At 42.9% G+C, this 20,480-nt stretch overlaps 3 protein-coding genes across 6 annotated transcripts in view; all 3 read right to left on the reverse strand.

Annotated features, from left to right (window-relative positions):
• pbx4 (pre-B-cell leukemia transcription factor 4) overlaps positions 1–3,234 on the reverse strand; it is a 25,356-nt gene extending 22,122 nt beyond the window's left edge. The window contains exons 1-2 of one of the 3 annotated variants that reach the window (XM_076143998.1): positions 2,463–3,234; positions 4–117 (exon numbers count right to left, since the gene is read on the reverse strand). In XM_076143998.1, coding sequence (XP_076000113.1) covers positions 4–117; positions 2,463–2,647 — 299 coding nt within the window. In that variant the 5' untranslated portion in view covers positions 2,648–3,234. The remainder of the gene's footprint in view (positions 1–3; positions 118–2,462) is intronic. The other 2 variants (XM_076144000.1, XM_076143999.1) reach the window with 2 other exon arrangements.
• Positions 3,235–7,217: 3,983 nt separating this feature from the next.
• On the reverse strand, positions 7,218–9,837 carry dsn1 (DSN1 component of MIS12 kinetochore complex). Of its 2 annotated transcripts, none has more exons than XM_076144245.1 (11): positions 9,768–9,837; positions 9,629–9,665; positions 9,282–9,543; positions 9,128–9,201; positions 8,725–8,797; positions 8,537–8,624; positions 8,409–8,465; positions 8,157–8,228; positions 7,924–8,071; positions 7,558–7,645; positions 7,218–7,468 (listed from the first exon to the last, which is right to left on the reverse strand). In XM_076144245.1, exons 1-11 carry the CDS (start codon positions 9,800–9,802, stop codon positions 7,392–7,394), a joined length of 1,011 nt encoding a protein of 336 aa, XP_076000360.1. In that variant the 5' UTR covers positions 9,803–9,837; the 3' UTR covers positions 7,218–7,391. The 2 variants fall into 2 exon arrangements, with proteins under 2 accessions (XP_076000360.1, XP_076000359.1); XM_076144244.1 differs by having other exon boundaries at positions 9,629–9,668; positions 9,768–9,816.
• A 1,325-nt stretch (positions 9,838–11,162) lies between these two features.
• Positions 11,163–20,193, reverse strand: atp13a1 (ATPase 13A1). The gene is made up of 25 exons (XM_076144190.1): positions 19,682–20,193; positions 18,498–18,587; positions 17,684–17,947; positions 17,442–17,597; positions 17,226–17,295; positions 17,018–17,124; positions 16,783–16,912; positions 16,599–16,654; positions 16,287–16,413; positions 16,041–16,178; positions 15,794–15,914; positions 15,528–15,685; positions 14,911–15,086; positions 14,707–14,817; positions 14,464–14,589; positions 14,262–14,370; positions 13,959–14,152; positions 13,420–13,516; positions 13,156–13,340; positions 12,920–13,034; positions 12,642–12,838; positions 12,399–12,541; positions 12,104–12,215; positions 11,872–12,015; positions 11,163–11,776 (listed from the first exon to the last, which is right to left on the reverse strand). Exons 1-25 carry the CDS (start codon positions 20,033–20,035, stop codon positions 11,666–11,668), a joined length of 3,591 nt encoding a protein of 1,196 aa, XP_076000305.1. The 5' UTR covers positions 20,036–20,193; the 3' UTR covers positions 11,163–11,665.
• Between the last annotated feature and the right edge of the window lie 287 nt (positions 20,194–20,480).

A 20,480-nucleotide genomic window follows, 5' to 3' on the forward strand; every position in this document is an offset into this window, starting at 1 on the left:
GACCTGTGCTGGAAGTTGAGTGGCAGGCCACCCCCTGCTGTGCCCCCCCCTGCTCCCCCTCCCTCTGTGGGGTCGTCTGATCCACCCCAATGTGCCTGCGATTCCTCTGGCCAGCATCTGAACATATGGCGACAGGGTGAGAGGATGAGGGAGGGTGGTGTGCAGATAGTGGACTCTGCAACACCAAGTTCCTGTGGTGCCCTGGCCACTCCCCATCCTAACACACTGCCACCCTGCGCAATAGAGACGTCATGCTCCCATGTGAACCAACCCTCGTGAATATTTGTTGATTATGACTGAGGGGGAAGATTAATGTGTAGACGACAATATGTCATGTGGAGAGAAAATGTTGCCGATGACGTCTGTACACTGAAAAATTTGGTCTGATACATTTTCGGAAAAAAATACTTTTATTTGTAACAACTGGCACCAACCACTCTGGTGATCTTGAATTGTCACCTGAAATAGACCTGATAAGCTGGAGCACCCAAATGTCAACACTGTATAGTAACCCACTAAGTGTGGCACTATGTTGGTACGGTTAACAGCTACTGCTTAGGACAAATATTTCATGTTTAGAATCATTGTTAAGGATTACAGATCATGGATATAATGACGTCACATTTTGAGCTGCAAAAGCTTGTATCTGTACCTGTATCTGCTCCTCTGGACCACATGCTGTACTCTGCTAAGAATTAATCCTCTACACATATGGCAATAAGAACAAGATCTGACTGGGTGGGGGGTGGAGGGGGGGATAGATCAATACACATCTCAGCAAGCACACAGCAAAGATACAACTCTGGCAACCACACCTTTAATTAGCATTTCATCACAGCCTGTTAAAATCAACTAATAGGCCTACAATGTGATTTATATTATTGGCCCTTAAACACACAGAGGTAGAATTTACATTATCTGACTCGCCTAGAAACAACACTAAAATTTTTCGTAAATATTCAAAACAAATCGTATTGTTGAAAGGGTCAACAGTCAGATGTCCTGTGTCAAATACGTAGGCAAACCTTAACATTTAAGTCTGAGAAAATTGAGAGAAATTTTGGTGGGTTGCAAGAAATTCTAAGCAAAAATATTTTGGTTTGCCCAATGATCCAGACTGATTATGTCCTCAAACTTGTACTGAAATAGCAATATCCCAGCGTTCATATGCTGCTGGTATAGCATCTTCCCTCCCCCTCAGCACCACCATCTCATTAATAGAAACTCGATTTGCGGACAGCTGCACTCGCGTACACATTATAGGAGAATTGATTGCACCCAGCACACAATGAAAAGGATGAACACCAGGGAGGGGGGGAGTGAAAGAGGAGTGAATTAATTAAGAGAACCAGGTGGTCAAATGTTGGGTGGAAAATCACTAGCTAATGACACATCACACTGTGGCCACAGTCTTGCAGTGGACGCTTGTCTATTGTTGAAACACTGATGCTTCAATAGAATCTGACCCTATGCTCTTTAGGACACATGGTAAATGAGCGTGTGTCATCCTCCAACTCCTGAGTGTATTTCTCCACAATCTTCATATCTAAACCTTCCCCATGACACTAAAAAGTGAAGAGCCGTATGAATGAACGACTGCTGTCATCACTCTAAGCTCTTAGCTGTCCATCAGTTAGGGCTATTGAGTAATGCCTACTTTAATTACCCCCTCATTTGCGTTACAATAAAGAACGCTATCGACGCTCATTAGATGCACAGCCGTGCTATAGACTTTCTTACACGCAGGTAAATCTAATAAGGCATAGATTCTAATTGATAGCGTGTAGTCCATGATAACATATACTTTTACTAAGATAACCACAAGCCACCTCAGTGTTGTTTGTTTACTTTTATTATTGATGGGACACATTTCCAAAACTTTAAAGGCGGATTTTCCCCCCACTAACTTCACTGAGGCCACGCCACTGAGAAGTTAAACCAAAACCTCTGAAATAACTAAGATGAGTTTTCACTGTGTACGAGTTAAATACCTGAAAATGGTTACTATTGCCGCAGTCTGATAAATCGAACAAAATAATTAATTCCGATACCAACATTCTGAAACCTTAAAGAAAAAGTATAATTATTGCATAAACAATAGTCGTAATATTTCCATGTTATGATCAAATAAGTCATTTATAAACCTGTACGTACTGCCTATCGTCATATTTACTGAAGTGTTTACAACTAATTTCCAATTGAAGCGCGATTTGGAGTAACAAAGAACCTGCTTTCAAACTACAGCAGCACCGTAGTACATTGGGAGTGTTCAAGTTACGTGTGCGCGAATGTATTTGTTTATCGGCTAATTACACTGTAGCATGTGGTATGTAAATGATGCATTACATTATGAACATTGCACACAGGCACAAGTGGGCCCTTAAGCAAAATAAGACACATACAGCCGTATAGTAGTGTAGCTTAGCTTTTCAGTGTGGAAAATTGCTCAGTGCCTGTCTTACCTGGCCTGTGCCTCGTCCAGGCTTTCGTCGGTGATGGCCATTATTTGCTGTAAGATATCCCCTATGTCTTGTTGAGGTTGGCCGAGGGACTGCTGTTTCCTAACCGAGTCTGGGTCACCTACATCGGCCTGTGATAGTCCACCGAGTCCAGTGAGACCCGTCATCATTCTGGTCTGGTCATCCATACTTTCAAAGAAAACTCGCCCGTTTCTCCTCAGTCGAAGAATACACACAAATAGCTAGCCTGTTAGCTAGCCTGCAAAGTATTTTCTACGACAAAATCATGCAACACTTCTTAACCGCGCCCCGACAACGACGTTGTAACGCTCGGAAATAACTGCTGCGATAAAACCGGACCGCACAAACGCGCTCTACATTCGCGTGCGTTGTTTTTCTCGGTATCAAGTCAATAAACGCGGCCAAGCTAACGTTAGCTTACCACCACCGAGCGCGAGCGGCTAATGTTGGGTTAGTGGCTGTAGCCCCGCAGAAAAGCAGCAGGGACACACATGCACGGAATATGAGAGCCTGCCAAAGGCGCCGCGCACATTTTCCAAAAAACGTAAAAAAAGAAAAAAATTAACAGGCGAGCGCCGCTGTGCCGAAATAAAAAGTCGTCAACTGCGGAGGAGAGAAAAAAAAGCCCGTGGACGTGAAAACATCGAGTAAGGCTCGCGCACTGTCTGGCTCCAATCAGAAACCACCTACCAAAACACACCACGGTTTGCCATTGTTGTTGATGTCGCGCGAGGATGTGGGATGTGCTGTGTGTGTGCTTGCTTGTGTGCTTGCGCGAGCGGTGTGCGCTGACCATTGAACTCAACGGATATCAGAGCGCGAGCTGCGGGCGATTATCAGCACGCGCGGTGTAATTAAGTCATATATTTGGGCACATATTTAACAACAACGCAAACATATTAATATCACAAAGTAGAGCCCGTGTCTGCTTTATTACTGCAGCTCATGAATGATCACTCTCTGAATCTCTCTCTCTCTCGTAATTACATCGAAATCTTGAATGTTCTAAATGTAAACGTAAAACTTATTAATGACCTCACTAATAAATAGAATTGAATAAAAGAACCGATATTGTGCGAGATCAACTGCCGACAGAGCGATTTTCTTCTTTTGTGAATACATGTTTACTTAAAATGTTAAATAAATTAACAACTAACATATATGTAAATAAAGCTATGAACAATCAATATTAACTCCTCATGTTACTGCCAATCTAACTTATTTTGTTACAGAAGTCACTATTACATCATCAGATATATATATTACGTACAGCACAGGGCCATAGGCTATAGCTCACTGTACTTTGTTCTAACCATATACTCTATCTCTATAATTATTCATTGTGTTTTATGTAGCACTGAATCCAGACTACCAACCCCCTTTCTCCTTTACAGTGACAATAAAAACGGCATTGAATCTTGAATATTTATAAATACAAATAATTCAGGCATTTTCCATTTATATAGGCCCTCTTCCCACAGGCACCTCCCAGTTCCCTGGTGCCTCTTAAACCCTCCCCATCACACCTATCCTCTGGGATCTCCTTTGGACTTGAGTATAACATGTGGTGTTCATCTGCTTATAGCCCATAGAGCCTCTCTCCTATGTGTGACGCTGTATGTGACTACATGCTGTATATAAAGCGGATGATTTAGCTTTATTAATTCAGGCAGAGTAGAGTCCAGCCAGCACAATATTGTGAAAATAGGTCAGCCATTTTCTGGTGCTGAGACTGTGAGGTGGCATCCATCTTTGGACTAAAACTTTTTTGGTGCCTGTGGGGTTTGCAGGCAGCACTTTGCACAATCCTTCATCCAGTTTTAGTTAGTGGGTTGTGTAATGTAATAGTGTTGTGTCCTTGCCCATCCACTTTACAATGTATTTACTTGACATGTCATAATGATTATCTGTTTCATTCAAAACCTGGCAATGCAGTGTACTCTGTGGCTAAGCTTAGACCCATTAAACTGGTGGTTTGGTATTCTGGATGAGCTGAGTGTTCTGGCACATCTTGTCCTCACATAGATCTTCATTCTTTGCCAAGTGTTGATAGATATTTCTATTGTCTCAACAGAGGCTTGGAGTATTTACTGAAACAAAAGCATGATGGGTGAGTTCAAACAGTATGGAAAGTCTAGCTTCTAATGCCAAAATAGTATATGCTTTGAGTTGCTGACCTTATTTGTAAATACAAAAAGAAGACAATATTAATTTATTGTACAATCTAGAAAATCCCATTATTTTGCTATGTCAGAGCCACAGGGATTGCAAGCCAGAAGCGTTTGCATCATACACATTTGGCTCGACATGTGTTTGAGTAACTTATGAGGAGCTATTAGCACTTATCCACATTACGACATCAACGACAGCAATGCTGCCCTTACATATTAGACAGGAGAGGGAGAGCATTTCCAATAACTTAAAGTGGTTTTACTATTTTATAGATAATCAAGTAGTGAGTAACAAAAATATGTGTGTCTAAAAGTCTGTGCATTGATACCAATGTGTGGGCAGATTGTGGCAATTTAATAGCAATATTCAATCTCAAAGCAAAACAGTCCAACCTAGAGCATCAGTCTGTTCCAAACCTCTGATGAATGAAACACCCATCAGTTTTCAGTATGAAAATGTTGACAGCCTAGATTGAAAACAAGTGTCCTCGTTTTTTTGCAAACTGGGCAATTCTGCTGTAGTTTATCACTCAGATCAGAGAGACAGCTTTCCAAGATGAATGGCTGGCTGAATGGATGTGGAGGAGAGCTGCAGCCAACCTTGCTGCACTGTGAAGAGATGATGGGTGTGCATAAGGGAGTGGGACCAAACTGGCAATGGTTTATGCTGACTCTCCATACATCCATCTACTGCAATCTGTAGCTAATCAATCTAAAGTTAGAGACAACCGGAATAGAGAATACAGTAAACCTAAACAGTAATTGCTCTTTGCATGTGCATATACTGCAAGACACAATTCAGCCTTAAATATAAATTACGCAATGCATAAACCCACAAAAAAATGCATATCATTTATATCACAAACCAACATCCACCATTGCAAAGTCCACAGTTTCAAAAACATGCAATAATATAAAAAGAAAAAAATCCTTCTCTTCTCTCTGATAGGATTCTACTAAGCCTCGTCACACCGAAGGCTCCATCTAAATATGCATTGCATCCAAATCAAATACTTAAACAAGGTGTGTTCTAGGTTCACAGAGGCAGTGTAACCCAGCATTAGCATGCAAATAGGCCTAACTAAACCTGATTGAGGGGCCTGATACTTTTCTTTTTACACACATAGGTGACACATAGCTGTTCTAATAAAATTTCAATGCCTGTGTATCTCAATATTAATTTAATCTTAATTAAAACCTGTGACAATTAGACACCTGCAAATCGCCACTACATCAATTGTTTCCAAATGAGACAAGCTGCCGGTGACCCAAATGTCTGTGTCTGTCATTGTCAAGATAGACCTTCTTTGAAAGTAAGGCACTTTCAGTGGCATTGAAAACTTCTTTGTATATGTTCTTCTCTGTAATTCGTTTAAGGATCATTCCTGTGAAACTTCTCTTCGTTTGGATGCTAAACCTGCCCTCCTCTCACCCCACAAGCATCAAGCCTCATTTTCATCTAAATAAGAATCGATCTTTCCTGCTGTGCACCATCCTCCCTTATTCACAACTCTCACGGTCACAACCCCACTTTTCTTCCCCCTGCTTGTCCCTATGCACCCCAGTCACTCCCTTGAATACAATCATGTGGAACTCTCACCACACACCGTGATGGAGATCATAATTGCAGAGCGCTGAAAGTCATTCACTCTTATTTTATGTTTTTGGAGACGGCTTTCTTCCTATTGGAGCAATCAAGGGAGAAGAATGAGTGTAAACATTAAGTGAATGGTTGTGAGATGGGTGTGATAGTGAACAAAGCTTTGACTGACTGGTACAATGTCAAAGCTTCGTTCTGCATCAGTGACCCAGCCAACGCAAGAGATGGGGGTGAGTCACCGTGGGGGAGGGGCCTCCTCCGGAATGGTCAGGGGACACTGATGAAGTGAAATGGATGCAGCACCAAAAAGAGATTAAACGTAACCAAGGATGGGCACGAAAAAGCGCCTGTAGACAGAATAAAGAGCGTAGGTAAATGTGTTGAAGCTGATTCATGGTTTATCCAGTTAAGCTCCAGTTAGTGAATTCTTCCCTGTATATGAGTCTATTTAAAATATTGAATGATACCATTTAACGATACTGTTGATAGAAATGATTCCATGGCAAAGAGGTTCTTCAAACCATTAGGTGATCAATGTTGGTATTTATGTACTAATATTGATTAGGATGGTCTGTCAGCCTTGCTGACTTAATTGCAAGTCATTAAGGGACATCAAAGAAAAAAATATGCATTGATGGCCTCTAATGTTTCTATTTTAATTACATAGGCAACAAAGCAGATGAGATAATTTGCCTTAGAGGTTAGGGAGAGGATTCCTAAGCCAAAAAGAAACTTGTCTTTTAAGGTTGCATATTATTTTTTTTTCTCAATTGTATATGGCTGGTTGTCTAATTGAAGCAGTTTCATGTTTATGGCTGAGTGCATGGTTAATTGTGGCATGATCAGAAAAAAAATCCCCTCTAGCAAAGAACGATGCTTGGCACAGGCTAGGATGGAGTGGTACTGCCACCTGCTGGCCAAATACAGTCAAGACGTTCAAAGTGTCTGAAAGAGCTTTTATTTCTTTCAGGAAAACATCCCAATAAAGACAAGAGGTAAATTTAGAAAATATATTTACACGTATAACAGAATGGTGAAAATAGATACACAAAAAACTTAATTTCCTTATTTAAGAAAGGCAATTCTGGTGGCTTAAGACTGGATTGGTTGCTTCTGCCCAGAGTACTGTAGTTCAAGAATCTAGAGGTCTCTACAAGGTACAGCCACTAAATCCCTGATGAGGTCTGGAGTAGGATCAGGGAGTCCTGCTTCTGTCGCTGGAAGGGAAAATAACTTGATTGAATATTACATTCCTAGATCATTTCCAAAAATATTTCCATAGCAAAATGAGAACAAAATCCAATACCCAATCTGCCACTGGTCTGTTTGACCACCAACTGTGCGTGGTCCCTCACTGACAGCAGCTCTCTAACCATCTTACACTGGGTGTCCATCTAGAGATTAAAGACAGAACAGATTAAATTAGATATTTAGTGCAGATTTTCAACAATTTCCACAATCCTTACAGTTAAGGCTGAAATCTCTATCTTCGAACATAATGCCCTCAAAAGTATCTGTTGGACTTATTAAGTTATCTCATCCAGGCCATTTCTAACTACAGACCTCTTCCATTTGTGGTCTACAATGATAGCAGAATATCATCATAATAGATTTTATCTTTAGGCAAATATCCAAAGAATATTTCTCAAATGCTATAAAAATCTCAACCTACAATCATTGCCATGGTGTGCAGTACAGGCCTTTGTCTGCCAAGGACAGCACAGTAGTCTAGTTTACTCTGTATGATTTGGTACTGTGATGACTGAGCCACAGATGAAGGGTCTAATGGTATGCCTCGCTCCAGACCCTGCTCCACTTTCCTGTCACAAATAGAAAACACGTCATTGACACAGATCAGCACAGTGGAGCCACAGCATTCCTTCATGAAAACACAGACACGCTCACCTTTCCAATTCCTCTGCCTTTCTCTTGTGTTTGTTCAGCAGTGCTTCCCAAGAATCAGCCTCAACCTGAAGCCTGAAAGACGGCATGACAAAGAAATAACTCAATACAAAGAAATAACTCAATAAATAAAGACACCACATGTCATGGGTCCCTTACATGTGCCGTGGTAAATGTGAATTTGAATTTGTAGTTGATTTTATGCATGCTACTCATTGTAAACAAGGAAAGCCACAGTCATTAAGAGAAACATGCCTGTGGATGGCTTTCTGGGTCTTTTCCATGGCTGTCTGCATTGCAGGATCACAAGATCTGAAAGCAAAAAGCAAGATCAATTATCACTCAAGCCAGTTTATTAAAATATTGAGAAACAGATGCATTACCTTGTTGTACTGGTACGGAGTGTCCGGCTCTGTGGTTCACTGCTTATGTCTTTGGCCAAACAAGCCCATTCCTTCTGTATGTGCTCAACTAAGATGAGGAAAAGGGGCAGTAATTACAGAACAAATTTGGGAAGCTTGATCCACCGTGTAATAAACCTGTCTACCAATGAGGTGCAGCAAACACCAACCTTGTTTTTGAAATGACTCCAGTGAGATGTTTTGCACCGACTGGAGTGAAGTTTGAGTACTTTCTATTGCCCGCTAGAGATGAGGCAGAGGCAATTACACAAATAAACACATCAGGAATCAGATTTATGAACAGTTTCAGTGAACTACTTGTGACCCTGATGCCTACAAGAAGCCAATTATGCGTGTACAGTAAATAAATGATTACTAATTGAAGGTGTTTTCAAGTGTCTGAAGTGCATGAACCGAAATCCATTCAATGTACTTCTATTATATAAAACCATAACAGGTCTTTAGATGTCTGCACTTACATTTAAAACAGGTCTTTATTGTTATGATCCAAGACTGACCAACACAAGTAGTAGAGGACAAACAAAACAAAACAAAAAACACACACACACACACCTTCATTGAAGCCTCCATGAGTTTCTCGAGCCTCTCCTGCTGTGGTAAAGATGTACTTATGCTGCTGCACAGAGCTACAAGAAAGACAAAAACTCAAGTTTAACGCGCTGACAACAAACGACCCTTCTCCATTCTCTAAGGTCTGGCAGCTTACCCTGATAAAGGCTGGGGAGGGCAGGGAGAGATCGCCTGCTGATGGTCGCCCTTCTCCAGGATTTCCTACGCGCAATGGGGCTGACAGCGGGCTCTCTAGCGGGGGCGAGTCCGTCCGTGTCGTCCGTGTGCTCGGCCTCTGAATGTCCCTCTGTCATCTCTGCCGGGCCCGATGCGGAGTCCGTGCGGGGGGATTTACGAGGGGGAGTCATGTCGGGGCCCGTAGAGAAGCATCTTTTGGGGGTCTGTCTCCCCGAGATTACCTAGGTACACAGAGACAGACTGAGCTACAGGCAAAGCGTCCATCATCTTTGCTAGCTTGTTGTCAGTAAACACATTCTATCTTACCTCATTCGGTCTATCAGACACGGTCTCACACCCGCGGCTGCTTGGGACGACAAGGTTTTGTTAATTAACAACACACACACACCGCCAGTATTGCTCGGCAGGCGCAATTGTTATGTTATAATACTTTTGTCATACGAACCCATTTTCTTCTGTTTCCAAATCCGTATCCGCCATTAGTCTTTCAAATAGCTCTGTGCAGCGCGCGCCTTTCCAAAGCATGCTGGGAAATGTAGTTCTAATGTAAGAAAGTCGACCACAAACGTGATTCACGTAACTCACGTAGCTCACCAAAGACATATCTTTCGTAATTTTTCTTCGCTGGCTGTTTTGTCATTAACTATGAACATCAAACTAGTTTGTCTACTACATTTCCTTATGCATGACTGTGTGTGTGCATGGCTTTGCATACCCGTTTGTGTACCTTTGTATAATCCCACTGGAAGTTCCTATTGCACACCCAGCCATTCGTGGAGAGGGAATGTGTGATGGTATTGCCTCCCAAGGTTTCTTCCTTTTCTTCCATATACGTTGAGGTTTTCTCGGGAGTTTTTCCTCGTCTTCCCAGAGAGCTTTGAGCAGGGTCGGGAATTTTCCCGATGTTGTGGTCTTGTAAAATCCTTTAAGACATTATGTGTGATATTGGGCTACACAAATAAAATTGACCTAATTTTACTTTTATGTTGCGATTAAAATGGTAATTTCTAGAAGGCCACCTGGTGGTCATCTGGGGTTATGTTACATGCAATACGTGGGGGTCGCTTCCAACGTTCAGGACCATGCATAGAATAGGTCTGACCTTTTCATGTCTCTTTCTCATATGGGTCTAAAGAGATTTCTTCCTCTGTGTTCTTCATTTAACTTTTTGGGAGACCCACTTCTTTCACATTAAAGCAAGCTCAAGTATCAACATCCATGTTTGTGTTTAGTGAACGTCTACCTATAAATGTGACTTGATTTGATCGTACTGTACATAAGGAAAATGTTCCTGAATTTGAGAGATATTGCTATTCCTCATAGAAAATCGAGTTGCTGGAGGTCCCATCATGATCAAATCACGCTTCTCCTGTAGTTTAAAAAACAGTCCTAACAGGTGCTTACAGCAGACAGACCCAATGCTTACAATCACTCTGGTTTTGTCAAATATAGCAAATGTCATTGGTGGTAATTTATCACAGAGAAAGCCTGCTACATTTGCATTTTAGATTACAAGGTGAATAAATGGCTCCTATTTGATTGTACCATAAGAACCGAGGGGTATTAAGAATACCTTCAATTCATAGGGACCCTAATTCAATTTGAACTTGATAAGACAATGTGGGAAAGGCAGTTGGTTTTCATTGATTATGAACCATGAATTTGTAAAACCATAGAATATGAAAACGGCATTAGACACATTTCCCTCTATTGATAGTGACAATAGAGTCATGTCACTTACCTTTTTATCACCAGCTGCTAGGTTTGGGATGATTTGTAATTTTTTCCATGTGCAGACACATTTTCATCTTGTACTTGACAAAACATTTCACAGACTCCATCATTTGTAAGTCTTTTTATAAGTCTGTTAGAGATGTTTGTAACTTTTTACAAAATCAAGAAGAGGAACAAAAAAAAAAATCACAAACACTTTGCAATTCTCTTGGAGAATGCTCCTGTTGCGAGTCTGTATGTGTCACACTGCCTGGCACACAGTCTCACACTCCCCTCAATACTGCTGTCTTCTTGGCCTTTTGTAGGAGTGGGGAAGAAGAGATGGAAAAAAGAGGGAAATATAGAAAAATCTGGGCATTATGGGGAAACAACGAATGGAAGGTAAATAAAGAGCTGCTGAAAACGTGGTTAACGAGCTGGTGAGGGGAGGCAGATCAGGACGAAGGAAGGGTTACACATTTGAGTTTGCAGTACTGTGCGCCATGACAGTTTCAGCTGCCTTGTTCGTGTCAGAACAGCTTTAATTCTCCTCCTACTCCTTCTCCTCCTTAGTTTTGTCTCCCTTTACAGTTTGGTTGCTAAGGGCTGCGGTCGTTGTTGGCTTTGAGTTCAAGAAGGCAGCCTGAGAGTTCCTTTGCCCAGCAGGAACTGTAGGACACGATCCACCAGCAGAGCAGCGACAAAGTCCGCCACCAGAACCTGGGCAATCATTATTTTGAACTGCAAACAGAAAACAGGGAATTTCCTCAGATACATAATCGCAAAGCTATCAGAACAATACAAATCATGGTAAAATAATAAAAAGGGCAGCTCACGTCAGTTGGAATATCTACAAGAGCAAACTGTTCGTTGAACTCTGGTGAGGATCCAGTAAGGAGACCCACAATAGCTAAACCTGACAGAGCGATACTCCACAGTAGAGGTCGATTCTCGCTGAGCGACTCCATGAATGGGTGACCCTATGAGACACAACAGGACATTCTATAACTCTATTACACTATAAAGCATGTAATCAAATCCAATATTAATGTTATCAAGATTGCATACCTTGTAATTAATGGCAAATGTAGCCATTTGCATGGCCATGGACATTATATACACAGTGCTGTTGATCAGACTGGGTTCAAACTCTTTGTACAGATCCGCAAACTGCTCCGCTCTGCGAGAGCGAGAGAGAGAGAGCGAGAGCGAGAGCGAGAGCGAGAGCGAGAGCGAGAGCGAGAGCGAGAGCGAGAGAGAGAGAGAGAGAGAGAGAGAGAGAGAGAGAGAGAGAGAGAGGAATCAAGTGATGTTTCAGATAGAAAAGTGAATCTTGTCCCTTCTCTGTATGTGTGTGACTTACCTGGGTGGACTTCTGCTCTGTGCCTCTTTGTAAAGGTACACAAGACAACAGAAGTGAACAGCAAACTGCAGGAGAACCGTCAACACCGTATAAAGATTGAAGATGTTTGGTAAGGGCCGCTCTCGAGATAACGTCTTTAGTGGCTGCGTACACAAGACAGGAGACGATCAGTCATTTAGTTGCCATCACAGGCAGTGGACATGGATTTAGACTGATGCTCACAACAGAATAACAGCTTCTCACCTTTGATCTGGAGATGAAGAGGAAGCAGCCAGCCAACAATAGGCCCTGCAAGGTTGCCTGGAAATCGCTGAACTTGACCCCCTCTAGGTAGAGCACAGACTGGCTGTAGGCCAGCACCAGTGCATTCAGGGCCAAGATCTTGAACATCTGGAGTGTTGTCACCAGAGTGCAACGACCCTGCTTTATTACATGGCAGACTGGGGACAAATCGGAAGCAACAAGATTAACAGGTGGGCAGCAACTGTATGTTCAGCAAATGACAAAAGTGTGTTACTCACTGCACTGTATGGAAGACAGTTTGGAGGTAAAGGGGGCAGCAATGGAGGCATCGCCCAGTTTCACTACTTGAATCTGATCTTCTTCAAGCTCCCGTAAGACTTGACTGATCCTCTCCTGTCACAGAAATAATGATATACAATTATATTTGAACTTCAATAACTATGGAGGAGGTTGAAATAGAATAGAATAGAATATATGTGAGCAGAAACACTCAATCAAAAACACACACACATACCTTTTGTGCTGCAAGCTGCTCTTCTCTCTGGGCCATCACCCTCTGTCTAGCTGCTCTGGAGCTCATTTTGCTTCCTGAGCTGACTGGAGGTAAAGGTCTGGGTTCTGCTATGGGCAGTTCCTTCTCTCTACCCCGTTTCTTTTTCTCAGGCATGCGCTCAGGGGCGTTGGCTAACAGAGCGACACCTGAGAGGAGAAAAAAAAGATTAATTACACACTGTTTGGGTCGCACACACACACTGGGACTGTGGTGGTCCAGTCTTACCTATGTGGGCATGTTTGAGTGCTCCAACATCATTTGTGCCATCGCCACACATCAGTGTCACATAGCCCAGCCCCTTTAGACTAGTGATCACAAACTCCTGAAACACAACACATAAGCATTAGATGCTTAGAATAACATTTCTAAAATATAACATTACACTGTTACACCCACTTTTATGTCTATCTCTTTGTAACCCTTCTTACTCATTTCCCAGAATGCCTCTCAACATCCCCCAGAGGGTGTGCCTGAACATGCTCCAATTACCTGGGACTAAGTGCAGAGAGTGATATTGGTGCAACCTCACTTTGTGGGGTAATAATAACCTCAGCATCGCCCCACCCTCCTCCAATCACACTGTGTCTCTTTGTGGCGTTGTATGACAAAATATTGACTGAAATTGGTGAAATTGCACTTGTGATGGATTTCTCACTGATTGATGTCGACTTGACAATGCAAACTTGATGTTTTAAGTGGTTTACCATGTTTGGAATATCTCAACATAATGTCAGCATGTCCATGTTTGGGGACTTTGGACCCACCTTCTGTTTTGGGCTGACACGTGCAAACACTTGTATGTGCGGCAGGAAGCTGTTGAGTAGTTGTGTGTCACAGCTCAGTCTGGCCAGCCCCTCTCCGGTTACACACAGGTCAAACTCACTGAGAAATGAGGAGAATGATGGAGGTGGCAGCGGTACCTGCACAGTGCCATCAATGGACTCCCACTGCCACCCGGCTAGAAACAAACAAACAAATAATTAACATAAACAACCCTTCAGCTACAGATGGAGGCACTGACACAGACAGTTGCCGAAATAATTCTGAAAAGTGATAACTCGTCTTACTCGCAGTGGACCCTGGTTGCAGTATAAGTGTGTGTTCTTTCTGGATGAAGTGGAGCTCTCTTGCTACATGGCACGCTGTGAGAGGGTTGTCGCCTGTTATCATCACCACCTGGTTGCAGAGCGAGAAGAGATGAAGCATATTTCAGAAAAACAAACTGTGGTGTTTTAGTATGGCATACTTATGTTATAAATGCTGACTTACATGATGTGACGCCTCCTGGATCTCTCTGATGACCGCCTTGCTGTCACTCTTGAGGGGGCAGGACACAACCATGAACCCCACAAACTGCAGGTCACATTCCAGAGCATTCCGGCTCAAGTCCCGGACCTATGCCATACACAAAGACCCATCTCGCTTAGAAACTAAAGCTTTTCTCGTCAGACTTAATAACTCAGATCAGACAACCAAAGATACCATAGAACCATAGAAAAAATAAGTAAGAACCTGCTGATGGCCGAGGTGTCCTATCTCTTTGTATCCCAAGGCCAACACTCGGGCTCCTTCCCGGGACATTTCCTTGTGGACCTCATCATAATTTGCAGGAAACTCTGAAAACTACAATCACAGCCAGATTAGGACAGCAGTGCCTTCACTTGATCAAGCTGAAAGCACGGGTGGTTACGCATTGAGGACGGCAGTCATATCTACCATTTCCCTGAGTGTCTCTGGAGCTCCTTTCACTGTGGCTATGTAGCAGAGTTCAGTGGAGCCCAGCTTCTCGAAGGAGGCCAACACTGACATCCTCTTCAGAGCGCTGGCAAAGTGGAAACGCTGGTGGATCTTCAGCCCCTGGGTCTTAATGGCACGCGGGAAAACCTTTTCATCTGCTCAAAGAGACAACAATCAGTAACATCTTTCCACTAATCACAAGTAAGTAACTCCCCATATTAATGAGGTCACTAGACCTTCACTCACTGCGGTACCTTAATATTTCTATGCCATATATTTTCCTACAATAAAGGAACAGCAGTACTTGAACAGTCACAGGTTATATAATATAACAAAGACGGGCACATCATGTTTGGTGCTACCAAGGCAAATATGCAAGTGTGCAAACTGTAAACAGCCGAATAAACACATTCAAATTCAACAAACGGCTATGTTTCGGACTAACAAGGATCTAAAAATAACTTGGTTTATACTGTGAAGGGATAGAATATGAAGAGAATGGATATGTAAGGTTTAACCTTTATCTTTTCACTTGCAAATCACCCGGCTTACATGGCTGCCACAACCCCGCATGATTGGAAGTCATTTCCTTGTACCTTTTGTGAGGCTCCAGTCAGCAGCGGTCAGCATGGCCTTTTCCAGTGGATCGCCGACCAGCTGTCCATCATCCAGAGTGACCAATGAGTGACAGGTCGCCACCACACGATGGGTCTCCACCGGTATCTCAGACACTGGCATCACCTCCTTTCCTCCTCTGTGATAAATGCAAACTTAATTGTATATGGTGTACACAGTGCAAATGCCGCAAAGCAGCACTCAGAAATTGAACATACTTTAAAATCTGTTGAGAACATGGTTTTACCTGAGGCCTGCTACGCCTCGTACAACCAGACTGTCACTGGTCAGAGTTCCCGTTTTGTCGAAGCAGCAAACCTCCACTTTCCCTGCAAAAGGTATCCTGAAAGGTTCTGTGCAGAAGACATCTACGGAAGAGGACAAAAAAAGATACCTACAATGTCAAAACAGTCAGAGACTGGTTTAGGTACAGCACGTCTCAGCGGCTCTGTGCAGGTCTCTGAACACTGTATATGCTGCATGTGTTGACTTACAAAGTTTGGCGAGGGCGATAAGAGAGGTGTTGACCGCTAGAGAGAGCTCTATGGGGAGCTCTGGGGGGACCACGGAGGTCAGGATGAGGGTGCACTCCAGGAACAGCTTGTAACGGTTCCTGCTCAAGTCCTTGGTCCCTGAGGGAACAACACAAAGCACCAAGATTCAGATCTACAAATACGGCATGCTACTTTAGTCTGCATTAAATCACAATGACACCTCAGCAAGTCTGTTTTGTGCCTCACCTTCTACCCACACGTACACGGCTGCGGCAATTGCGAACACGAGGAGGAAGAGGATGAAGATGAAAGTCTCCAAGTTGTTTGCCGTCACTCTTTTTACGCCAAAGAGAATGGTCCTCAGCAGTTTACCCTAGAGGCAGGACACAGTGTGAAACACATTACTGAGCACTACACTCAGAATGATAATGGAGAATGTGTTCTCTGACATGCTTGGTGTATCTGGGGCTGCTGCAGACACACACGACGCTGAACCAAAGCTCAGCATAACAAGGCAAAGCAGATCAGAATGAGAGATGCACTTTGCCGTTTCCTTACCTGAGAGGTGTAGAATCCTGTTCTCAGTACGTAGGCCACACAGCCATTGTCTACAGCTGCACATAAAAGAGAAGATTAATGAGCGTGAACTTGCGAGACAAATGACACCTTTCCATATAATGACTTCAACAGCCTTGATTATGATGTTATTCATGACTGAATGATAAGAGGAATTAGCACTGACGTTTGAGCCCAGCACTGGCCTTTTGAGGAGGGCTATGCTGGACCACCTTGGTCCCACCAGAGATCACATGGAGTCGAGAATCTGTTTGGAGGTCAAGGATTCGTTCTGAGTCCAGATCCTCTACTGGCTCCTACGGGCCCAAAATGGCAACAATTATTAATAAGCCTGAAAGCAAGCCTTTGCTTTTTATGAGGCTCAGCTGTGTTAAATGTTAAAAATGTATTTTGCTTCATACCTTCATCTGAGGCACAGATTCTCCAGTCAGCATGGCCTCATCCACAATGCATCGGCCCCTCAGAAGCAGGACATCACAAGGAACCAGGTTGTCCTGCGGTGATCTTCCTGTGAAGGAACCAACTTGCTTATTAATTACGCAAACACACCCACACACACATCTGCAGTCAATCTCATGTTTGTGGATGGAAAAGTAATAAAGCACTTACCTATTGACACAATGTCACCAGGAACAAGTTCATCACTAGAGACGGGTCTCCATTTCCTGTTACGATATACCTGCCAGAAAACAACACAAAGTAAATCTGTAAGTCTTTTAAGTTTTGGGAAATGCAATGATATTCTGTAGCTACACGGATGTGATGCATGACAGAATTGATCCATTTACACAACATCAGAGTTCTAAACTCTTTGCTCAAGTTTACCTGGATCATGTAGGGCTTGTTCCCCATGCGACGGATCTCGGACATATTCCTCATTTGTTGCTGCACCAGGGACGCTTCAAACGCCACAAGCATGATCAGTGTGAAAACACTGTAGTACCAGTACTCGTCCAGACACCACAGCCCCACGCAGAACACCTGATAGAGGTCAGAGATTATCCACTGCACGAGGCTTGTTCGAGTGACAGTAAAAGTACATCAACATTCCATGCAGACGTGTGTACCTGGAAAACAAAAAAGGGTGCTGTGGCCCTCTCTCTGAAGAGCTCCAGGAAGTCTGGCACCACCATCTCAGCACGGTTGGTGCTGTAGCGCTTTTCTGCAGCTCTGAGTTCAGTCTCCTCCTGGTAGCCACGCCAGGACTGAAAAAAGCCCATGGGGAAGTTGATGGGAAAGGCCACCGGAAGGAAACATCTCTTCTCTTTATGGTCAAAGATGTAGCAGATCTTTTGAAACTCAAAAGACAGAATCTCCTCACCATCCTCATCCTGTTGTTCAGAACAATAGAGGGAGAATTGCGCAAAATTACAACTTCAAGGTATACGACAAACTGCAATGATTTTTAAGGAAAACAAGTCTGAGCTAATTGGGTGCTACTTTTACAATAAAAGAAATACAAGTCCTTATCACAGATTTAGAGCTATAAACTGCTCCAGAAACAAACCTGCATCAGAAAGAGACTAAAATAGACACAAAACCAAGATTACACCTAACTGCTTCTGCTAATGAGGTGACAGGGAAAGATAGCTTGCATGGCAACCGAGGTAAGAGAGCATGAAGATGATAACATTCCCTTGACTTGAATCCAAAAACCAATAATGACTTTTACTATGTGTCAATATAAACACCAGGCCAAACCAAACAATAACTAATTACAGGGGTGACATTGTAGGAGGATTTCAAACAACTACTGAGCTCGACTTACTTTACTGACTAAACTGGAGCTTTGCTGACAGAGAAAGTGAGATCTGGGACACATTGGCAAGTTAGACAATTTAGTACATGCAGGGAGTAAAAAAGAAGAAGAAGGAAACTGACCTGGTCCCTCTGAAGTGCTACGAGCTCAGCAGAACCGTTGTTTGGCTTGGGTATGACCTTTGCCAGCGTAGCCTTTTGAGGGTCTGGTTCCTATGCATACAAATAAACAGGTGACAAATTCACACACGGTCGCAAGCCACTGTGTTATTTTTGGTTCCACTTGTTTGTCTCTGCGGATTTTTCTCCTCGCCAACCAGGCACACTCAGACACAGTTGTTTGTCATGCAATTTGCAATTTCACAATAACAATAGCGTCAATTAAGTAAGATTGGTGTGTGAATGCATTTTGTAGGTGGCTACAATACAAAGATAAATAAACAGTGTTTCATCTCTGTCCCTGTAATTATGTGTGGTGTTATTTGTAACGCTGCAAATGGAAAGGTAATACATATATGTATTATGACATCACCTCATAATTTGTTTAATCACATGGTTACTAATTTATCATTCACGTTTAATCGCAAATGAAAGAGTCCTCAACAGGGGTTCAAACCAACAACCTTTTTTTCAGTCTATGTGTTTAATTTACAATCTAGTGCAGGTTTAACTAGACAAACTTTAACCATTTTTGTAGACCATGTACTGGTTTGGGCCTGGACAGGAAAATAGCTGACACTCTTTTTGTTTTCAGTCTATGTTTCACCAAACAATATAATAAGAACCATTTGGGCTTTCTGGGTAAATCCAATCCAGATTTGAATTTATAATAAGAACCATTTGGGCTTTCTGTGTAAATCAAATCCAGGTTTCAATTGTCTAACTCTCAACTCTTTTGATCTAGACCTGTTTTTCATCCGGCCCTCGTTTGATCAAGATTCACACTAAAGCTGTGAAACACTGAATTCTTTTACAAATGGAATACAAATCTAACATCGAATCTAATCCAAATATTAAACAGTCTCCTGGCATTAATGTAGACTAGTCTACATACGTGGAATTACGTACGCATTACGTCACTTGTTTCGCAGCTGTTTGCAGGCCTGAACAACCATTTTAGGCATTTCTATGTCAATGCAAAGTTGAACAAATTTAACCACATTTTTGGCGGTTTCCTTAGCATTAACATATCACACAGGGGATCACCAAGGTTGGTGTGTCGTTACAATGGTGACTCGATGGATTTCCTATTAAACGCCTCAAATAAATAAACGGTGTTATTGTTTTTGTTGTTGTTTTAAGTTTACCTTGGAGCAAGTCAGCCAGCAGTGCGCGTGCACGGACCAATAACCGGAGAGCGCCGTGAGGACGTGCGCGATCCCGATAGCGGCTAGAGCCAGGAGGCCTGCCTCCGGATACTCCGAGGGTCCGTACACCGCTAACCAGAAGTATAACCAGACCGGGTAGAGAATCGCCAGGAACGGGAGCACGGTGCCATGCAGTAGCCGGGGCCGTCGCCTGTACAGAGTCACCGAGTTCACCAGCTCGTCGCCGTTGCCGCTGTCATGCTGGCTGTGGTTTACAGATGGTGCCATTTGTACCTCAGCCGGTCCGTTTAAACCGTCCGCAGCCATACTACCATCTTTCTTAACGTCGTTCATTTTCTTTGCTCACTCTCCTGGCCCCCTTCGAACCCCCGCCGCCCCCGTCCTGCTGTAGCCGGCAAATAAATACAAATTTACACCCGGAGCGGTGTTCCGTACGGCCGCCAGAGTCCGTTCACTGTAGTGCTCCTTCCTTCTCAGCCGCTTCCGTATACGTCAACACGCAAAGACACGTAAGGGTTTCTTGGCACAACTCGAGTCTGATGAAAACAAACATTAGGTATTTTCCAGGTACTCAAATGTGTGTTTTCGGAGCAAACCAAATAAAAAAAACACAATAATAAACTGGTTTAGATATTTGGAATATGGTCTTTATATTCATTTAATACTTTTGTAGCGCGATCTTGGACTGTACCTTTAAGAAATCCTCGCTCGCAGAACAGCGTCGCCACAGTGTAAGATTGACATATATGTTGACCAATTGAAATAAAGATTTTACCTT

The sequence above is a fragment of the Genypterus blacodes genome, unplaced genomic scaffold (assembly GCF_046128005.1).
Source record: "Genypterus blacodes isolate CSIRO-AG114 ecotype Tasmania unplaced genomic scaffold, CSIRO-AGI_Gbla_v1 ptg000028l_1, whole genome shotgun sequence".
Taxonomy (NCBI): domain Eukaryota; kingdom Metazoa; phylum Chordata; class Actinopteri; order Ophidiiformes; family Ophidiidae; genus Genypterus; species Genypterus blacodes.